Source organism: Brachionichthys hirsutus, chromosome 19 (assembly GCF_040956055.1).
Source record: "Brachionichthys hirsutus isolate HB-005 chromosome 19, CSIRO-AGI_Bhir_v1, whole genome shotgun sequence".
Classification (NCBI taxonomy): domain Eukaryota; kingdom Metazoa; phylum Chordata; class Actinopteri; order Lophiiformes; family Brachionichthyidae; genus Brachionichthys; species Brachionichthys hirsutus.
The window spans coordinates 1621613-1629252 of record NC_090915.1 but is presented as its reverse complement, the minus strand read 5'-3'; the positions used below and the strand labels follow the sequence as shown (position 1 = coordinate 1629252).

Sequence of the window (7640 nt, the reverse complement as noted above, 5' to 3'; positions counted from 1 at the left end):
AGCACCACTTCCTGTTGCTGCTGTTAGCTTGGATAGCATCCGTGTTTTTTAGGAACATTGCTCGCAAAAGGCCAACAACTAGAGGCCATCACTTCTGGCTGTTCTTGCGTGTCTGTGCATGAACGGGCGTGTGTGTGTGTGTGTGTGTGCTCATGCGCTGCTCTGTGCTCACACGCTGACTCAAGACTGATATGTGCTACGTGTTGTAGCAGGTTAGCGCTACCTCCCCCTGCAGACAGGAATATCCACGGCTGGCCACGCGCACACACACACGCACACGCACACACACGCGCACACACACACACACACGCACACACACGCGCACACACACACACACACGCACACACACACACACGCACACGCACACACACGCGCACACACACGCACACACAGTGAAGGTATCCCTAGTCTAAACACAGATGCTTGCATCATGCTAGCCTTCTTGCCTCTCTGCTCATCTTCCGTGTGACCTCGGGTTCCGGGTTTGCTTTGATCTGTGCTCGTTTGTGCGTTCAGTTCATGGTCGGCTCCCCCAGACGGGGGTTAGAGGAGGTGTTGGAGGAGGAGGTGAACTTTTCTCCTCCTGTTGTTCAGCTTCTCTCTCTGCTCTGTCTTCACATCTCCGATCCTCTTTTGACTTTATCCTTCTCTTTCCCTGCTTCCGTGTTTTTCCACCTATCGCAGAGCTCGGACCCGGTTGCCTTGACCCATGCCACCGTTCTGGATGGCGGCGGGGGCGGGGGCGGGGGCGGGCCCAACGGCTCTCTGGCTGTCTGTCTTCCTTCTGAGTCTTCTCTCACTGACTCTCTCCATACCTCCGCGGTGAGCGAACGAAGGATGGGACAGGATGCTGAAGTGAACAAATATTAAAATGTGGCTTCCTGTGTCGGACTAGCGTTAGCATATGCTGGTGTCCTGCTCAGATGTGCTTACTGCTGTCGTGTTAGCATTAAAATTCCCTTCTTGCTGATTGGTCTGAGAGCAGGTTGAGCTGCATCCGCTGAACCGTAGCGCTCCCTGAGCAGCACCAGAACTCAGCTAGCCGCTACCTCTCGTTAGCCACGCATCACACGCTGTGGCCCTCCCCGCCCCTCACGCCTGGGTTTGTGTCCCTCCTCTCTTCCCGTAGAGCGAGAGCGCGAACGACGAGGGCGGAGAGGGGGAGTACGTCAACTTGTACTCGTCCAGCCAGGCCAATGGGGAGCTGCCGCCCTCCCTCAGAGTAAGTAGCCGAGCAGCACAGGGGAAAGGTCCGATCCATTCCCGCGTTCCTTCACCTCAGGAAGCGACTCGGTCCGGACCGCCGTGACGGCCGCCGCTCTGGCCGAGTCGCTTCCTGAGGTGATGCTGCTGGAATGGATGGCGGACGCAGCCGAACCCGAGTGAGCATGGCGTCGGTTCTGACTGCAGGAGGCGTTCACGCTGTAGAAAGTTGTCCATCTGTGGTTCTGGCCGCCTGGCCGGCCGCCTGCTGCTGTAGCCCCGCCCCAATCTGCCGCCCGGCTGCTCCACAAAGAGGATTCTCTTTGGTTCACCGCTTTTCAATTTTCCAATAACACCTCCCATAACGGCCTATGTGCATGTGCAGCAGCGTGTGTGCGTGTGTGTGTGTGTGTGTCTGATTTCTACTCTCTGGCGTGTCACTGAGGAAGGTAACGACATCCCATAATGATGCATCCGCACCAGCATCCATCCTCCGTGTTCCCAGCATGCATTGTCGGTTCGTACGATGTCGCCAGGAGGCGGCGGCGTGTCGCACGTGGAGCCGTTCCCCAATAGCGTTCCAGATGTTGATTATTGCTTTCTCCATTGATCAGGAAACAATAACAGCTGAGGATGAACTTCAAGACCCCGCCCCCCAGATGCCTTCCACCAATAGCAAAGAGGCTTTGGACAAGGAAAGGTACGAATACACAATCTGTAAATCTGACGGTCGAGCCGGAGCCAGACGGCGTCGGTGGCTTAGCCGTCGGATGCTGACCGGCGAGCGTTTTGTGTGTTCGTCTCAGGAGGCAGAAGACGACGGAGACGGCCGGGAGCGACGAGGAGGACGTGGACGAGCTGTCCCTCATCGACCACAAGGAGATCATGAGCAGGATAACGCTAAAGCAAGAAGTAAGAGGACAAACACGATTTATCTGTCAGTCCAGGAAGCTAAGGGTCGGGGAGCCGCTGCTGCCCCCTGGTGTCGGGCTTCTGAAGTATCAGCACCAGAATAACCCCCCCGGGTGTTGCTGTCTGACAGTCTCAACATGCTGCTTGTCCCTCTGCGAGACGAACGAGAGAACAGTTAGAGGACATGGCGTCCGTTATCAGAGGGGCTGGTGCAGGACAGGGACAGGTGGGGGGGACAAGAATGGAAGGCTACATCCTCTGCTCCTCTATCTCGTCTCCGTCCGTCCATAATGTTCTCTGAACTCGTCTTTTCTGCAGAATGATGACGGACCCGACGTCCGCGCCGGATCAGGAGATATTTTGCTCGTTCACGCAACAGAAACGGACCGTAAAGGTACAGCAGCGATCCGAACCGTGCTAGCGGCGTTAGCCGGGTCCGATTAGCGGTTCCGTATTTCTAATCTCAGCCTCCGGCTTCTTCTCTGACAGATCTCGTTTTGTACTGTGAAGCCTTCCTGACGACGTATCGGACGTTCATCACCCCCGAGGACCTGATAAAGAAGCTGCACCACCGATATCCTCCTCCAGTCGCTCGCCGTCGCCGGCTCCCAGCGATCTTTAGCGTTACGTGCACGATGGTTCTGTCGTTTCATTCCGTGGTCGTCCTTGACCGCGGCGCACATACACGAGCTTCTGCCACAGTCCGGACACCTTCAGGAAGCGGGTCAGCAAGAACACGTTCTTCGTGCTGGTCCGGGTGGTGGATGAGCTGTGGTGAGCGTCTGAGCACGCCGGGGGGGCGGGGGGGTTATGTTCCTGCATTCATCTCCTCCTCCTCCTCTTCCTCCAGCCTGGTGGAGCTGACGGAGGACATCCTGAAACAGCTGATGGACCTGGTCTTCACGTTGGTGTGCAACGGGGAGCTCAGCCTCGCCCGCGTTCTCCGCAAGAACATCCTGGATAAGGTGGAGCAGAGGAAGCTGCTCCGCTACACCAACTCCCTCAAGCCGCTCGCCGCCCGGGGGGTCTCTGCGAGGTACGGTGGGGGTGCTTCCTGCTGTTTCCATGGAAACCTGTCATTTCATCAGCGTATCTACGGTCCCACTTTAAGATGTCCGATCCTCTGTAACTTGGTGTTCGCCGTGACTCCAGGCTCAGCTCAGGAGGGCGTGGCCTCCTCTCAGCCGTCCTCCTGAAGACGTGTTTTTGTGTCCTCAGGCCCGGGACGCTCCACGACTTCCGCAGTCATGAGATCGCGGATCAGCTCACGCTACTCGACGCGGAGCTCTTCTATAAGATCGAGGTACAGCGGCTGCTTGTCGTTGCTCCTCCCGGTGTGTGTGGCTCCGCCTTCACTCAGCTCCTCCTCCTCCGTTCTCCTTCAGATCCCGGAGGTGTTGCTTTGGGCCAAGGAGCAGAACGAGGAGAAGAGTCCGAACCTGACTCAGTTCACAGAGCACTTTAACAACATGAGCTACTGGTAAGGACAGGCAGCAGCCGCCAGCGCGCCGCCCCGTCTCGCTGTAGGCCGTCGGCGTGCCGCTCCACACCGTCTCTCCTTGTCCTGCAGGGTCCGCTCTCTGATAATCCAGCAGGAGAAAGCCCAAGACAGGGAGAAGCTGCTCCTCAAGTTCATCAAGATCATGAAGGTGAGCAGAGGAGCGTGCTCCTCGTCACGTGCGCATCGCCTCCCATCTGAACGCGTTTCTTGTTACAGCACTTAAGAAAGTTGAATAACTTCAACTCCTACCTGGCGATACTGTCCGCTCTGGACTCCGCCCCCATCCGGAGGTTGGAGTGGCAGAAACAGACCTCAGAGGTGAGAGGGTCACCAGGACGTCTTCTCCTCCAGTTAGCACGATGCTAACCTCGCCGCCGTTCTTCCTTTCAGGGCTTAGAGGAATATTGCACGCTGATCGACAGCTCCTCCTCCTTCAGAGCGTACAGAGCTGCTCTGGCCGAGGTGGAGCCTCCATGCATCCCGTACCTGTAAGCCAATATACGTTTCAATGCATGCTTAATAAGCAAGATGGCCCGCAGCTTGATGCCCCTCCTGCTGCTTCCAGGGGTCTCATTCTCCAGGATTTGACCTTCGTCCACTTGGGGAACCCCGATCTCATCGACGGGAAGGTCAACTTCTCCAAACGCTGGCAGCAGTTTAACATCCTGGACAGCATGCGGCGCTTCCAGCAAGTGTAAGTTGACGGGACGGAAAGAGCCGCCGTCAGAAGATGCATGAAATAAAATATCAGTCGTTTCCATCTCCGAACTTTAGGCATTACGAGCTGAAGCGCAACGAAGACATCGTCTCGTTTTTCAACGACTTCAGCGACCACCTGGCGGAAGAAGCCCTGTGGGAGCTGTCGCTGAAGATCAAGCCCCGGAACATCAGCAGGCGCAAAACAGACCGCGAGGAGAAGACCTAGGGCCCGCGGGCCCCCCCCGAGACGGACCTGCAACTGTGCTCCATGACACCAACTCCACTTTACCGCAGACTGAAAGACAAACGGAAGCCGTTCACTGGAGCTAACGGGAGGCTCGCTGTGGGGGGGGGGGCAGAAGCCTGCTGCTCCTATAGCTGGGAAGAATGTGGGAGGCAACGGGGAGGAAATCTGGTGCCGAGGAGGGTCGGATGGGGAGGCGCCATCCAAACGACCCAAGCCTGGGCGCTTTGTTTCAGAGCGGCGCCGCGGCGCAGGATTGAACTCAACAGTCGCTCCTTCCTCTTTCTTCATGTACGTGCCATTCGTTGGTCTCCTGCGACCATCTCCTCGAGCTCCCGTCCGCCAGCAGCGCCTCCGGAGCCTCTCCTGAACTGTGACGTCAGCAGGAAGACCGCCGGACTGAGGCACGGGGGGGGGGGGGGGGGTCTGATCTTGAAGAGGAGGATTTTAAGAGACCGAGTTTCGTGTATGAATCATGTTTGGTTATGAAATGTATTATATACGGCGCTCCTTTTGTTCTTAAAAAGGACGTCGACGCTCATGAGACGAGCTTGGCTTCTCCAAAGTGCCAGACATACGTGCACTAAAAAAAGTAAAGCAAAAAGGATTCCTAAGGATGCTGTGATCTATGTACGTCAGACTGAATCATCGTGTTCCGGTGTAGAGAACCGTCAGGCAGGTGTGTGTGTGTGTGTGTGTCTGAGTGTGTGTGTGTGTGTGTGTGCGCGCCATTCCAAATCATTTTGATTCCTTTTGGGAACAACGATCAGAACCAACGCATCACACTGTGCTATCGAACGCCAATAAACCAAACGCTCTGTTTCTACAGCCGACAGCGTCACTTTAAAACGTTACGACTTCATTCGTATGTTGGATTTCACGTTTATTGTTGCACAGAATGGTTGGTGGAACATCAAGGCAAAGATTCAGCAATAAATAATCAAAAAAGGAAGAACTGGAAACCAACCTAGGTGTTACGGAACAGAGTTAAAACAGTCGTATAGCCCAAACAAAGTAGGTATAAATATGAACAACGTGCATCAGCTTGGGATTAAATATAAAAACATTACATACCAGTAAAAGGTCCTAATGCCGGGCAACACCGAGAAGTCATGGAAGACTGGAACATGCCAAAAAGCATCGTTTTACTAATGAGTCAATGACCAGGCTACCAGAGTGAACGCTTGCACTACGGGATTGTGGGTAATCTTTTCTGAGTGCTGACTCAACCAGATCCAGTCCGGACGGGACCGTCAAAGTCTCAGTGAGGCCGGCAGCTGGGCTCCAGCAGGACCCTCTTCCCCGAGGGGTTGGCGGCGCCGAACTGCAGCTCGCCCTGCTCGGACATGGCCCGCTTCAAGCTCCGCCCATTTAGAGAGCTGCGCTGCCATTTGCAGAGGTCACCGTTCAGAATGTCTTGGATGTGCTGAACGATGAGGTTGATGGCCACTGGTGAGGGAAGGAGGAGTCAAGCATCCGCTCGGGTTAAAGGTCACGGCGGTGAAGGAGGAACACTCACCCATGTTGTCGACCCCCCTGGGAATGATGACGTCGACGTACTTCTTCGTCTGCGGGAGAAACAAACGTCTTCAGAAGCGACAGGAAGGGAGGAGATGAGGATGGACGGCAGTGGACTTACAGGCAAACAGAACTCTTCAAAAGCAGGTTTGACAAACGTCGTGTACTGAGTGAGGATCTGCTCCAGGTCTCTGCCTCTCTTCATGTCACGCAGAACTACAGGGGGGATGGGTCGAAGCATCAGAACGCCGCGGAAACATCCGGAAGAACCAGCAACAGACAGAGCGATACCTCGACGGGACAGTCTGACATCGGAGTCCGTGTCCACGAACAGCTTCATGTGGAACATGTCCCGCACGGCCTGCGGGTAGAAGACCAGGATCCCCTCAAAGAGGACTACGTCCGCTGGGTAGACGGTGATCTTGTCGTCCATCCTGGGTGTAAATAGGCAGGTGGATTAAAACCCAGAAACGAGTCCTGTGGAGCAAAGGTCTACTACCTGGAATGGGTGACAAAGTCGTAGGTCGGCACGTCTACTACCCGTCCCTCCACGATGTCCTTTAGGGTTTTATACATCAAGTCGTTGTCAAACGCCTCTGCAACACATCAGAAAGCGCGAGATTTAACGACGTGATTCCTGCCAGTGTGTTAATCAGCGGCAGGTTGTTGGGAGAGTAACTAAATACGAGTTAGAACGAGCATCTCGCCCGCAAAATAAAAATCAAGGATGAGGAACGGATACGACTCTTCATGAATGCTGCCAGAAGCTGCTCGGTGGCTCAAACAGCTGAACGCTGGAGTATCCATCCGGTCCGAAGCGATACTATTAGCTATTGATTTTTGGCGGCCCGGGCCTACCTGGGTGATCGAAGTTGTACTGGCCTCTCAGCGCTTTGGCTTTCTGCTCGGGGGTGAGGACTTTGTAGAAGCTGTCCTGGCTGATGATGGCCACCTTCCTCTGGCGATGGTCCACCTTGTTCTGGCCCAACAGCTCCACGATCTTTGCGCAAACTGTTGACTGTGAGAGAAAACTCATGCATTATAAGTTATAATACTTTAGTGTTTCAGCGTGACCTTCCGGCCGCAGGGCTCATCAGCTGACAAGCTCAGCGGGCGTTGTGCAAGACTTTGCTAATCTTTTTACACCGACGAGCTTTACGTCACTATTTGGTGCTTAAAAAGCAAATCATGTCAGTAAAAATATCTACTAAGTAATGCAACGGCTGTTCTCGTGCGTTAACGTACAGCAACATTAAAGAAAATAGTATGAGGGGGCGTGGCAACTAGTTTGACAGTTCGTTTAATGCTAAATGTGCGCGCTGCTAGCAAACTATGCTAAGCTAGTAGGAATGTTTCCCGTCATTGCGGATTCCCCGGGTGAAAACGGACTGACCTTGCCGCTGGCGGTTCCTCCGCCGACGCCGATTAGAAAGGGGCCGTGCCGGGGCCTATCCGCATCGTCTAGCGATAAAAAAGCTTCCATCGCAACCTAAAAGTAACGAGTACCGCAGATATCTGATAGCTTCTGAGCGCTAGCTGTTGTGGAAACAACGTCGGCTCTCG

General features: G+C 54.7%; 2 protein-coding genes across 2 annotated transcripts in view; one reads left to right on the top strand and one right to left on the bottom strand.

Moving 5' to 3' along the window:
* Positions 1-4994, top strand: part of rapgef1b (Rap guanine nucleotide exchange factor (GEF) 1b) — a 10543-nt gene extending 5549 nt beyond the window's left edge. The window contains exons 2-17 of the mRNA XM_068753123.1: positions 517-567; positions 685-822; positions 1130-1222; positions 1818-1903; positions 2010-2115; positions 2434-2509; positions 2605-2689; positions 2797-2889; positions 2966-3151; positions 3334-3418; positions 3501-3595; positions 3686-3764; positions 3833-3934; positions 4007-4104; positions 4182-4310; positions 4391-4994. Coding sequence (XP_068609224.1) covers positions 517-567; positions 685-822; positions 1130-1222; positions 1818-1903; positions 2010-2115; positions 2434-2509; positions 2605-2689; positions 2797-2889; positions 2966-3151; positions 3334-3418; positions 3501-3595; positions 3686-3764; positions 3833-3934; positions 4007-4104; positions 4182-4310; positions 4391-4541 — 1653 coding nt within the window. The 3' untranslated portion in view covers positions 4542-4994. The remainder of the gene's footprint in view (positions 1-516; positions 568-684; positions 823-1129; positions 1223-1817; positions 1904-2009; positions 2116-2433; positions 2510-2604; positions 2690-2796; positions 2890-2965; positions 3152-3333; positions 3419-3500; positions 3596-3685; positions 3765-3832; positions 3935-4006; positions 4105-4181; positions 4311-4390) is intronic.
* A 427-nt stretch (positions 4995-5421) lies between these two features.
* Positions 5422-7623, bottom strand: uck1 (uridine-cytidine kinase 1). The gene is made up of 7 exons (XM_068752511.1): positions 7471-7623; positions 6936-7095; positions 6577-6673; positions 6369-6511; positions 6199-6293; positions 6079-6127; positions 5422-6008 (listed from the first exon to the last, which is right to left on the bottom strand). Exons 1-7 carry the CDS (start codon positions 7558-7560, stop codon positions 5821-5823), a joined length of 822 nt encoding a protein of 273 aa, XP_068608612.1. The 5' UTR covers positions 7561-7623; the 3' UTR covers positions 5422-5820.
* Positions 7624-7640: the final 17 nt, after the last annotated feature.

Excerpts from the sequence above, each read along its gene's own strand:
- uck1 (XM_068752511.1), bottom strand. The coding sequence starts at position 7,560 with ATGGAAGCTTTTTTATCGCTAGACGATGCGGATAGGCCCCGGCACGGC. Across the intron at positions 6,294-6,368 it reads TGTCAGACTGTCCCGTCGAG|TTCTGCGTGACATGAAGAGA; the intron begins GTATCGCTCTGT and ends TCCCCCCTGTAG. Across the intron at positions 6,009-6,078 it reads CAGGGGGGTCGACAACATGG|TGGCCATCAACCTCATCGTT; the intron begins GTGAGTGTTCCT and ends TTCCCTCACCAG.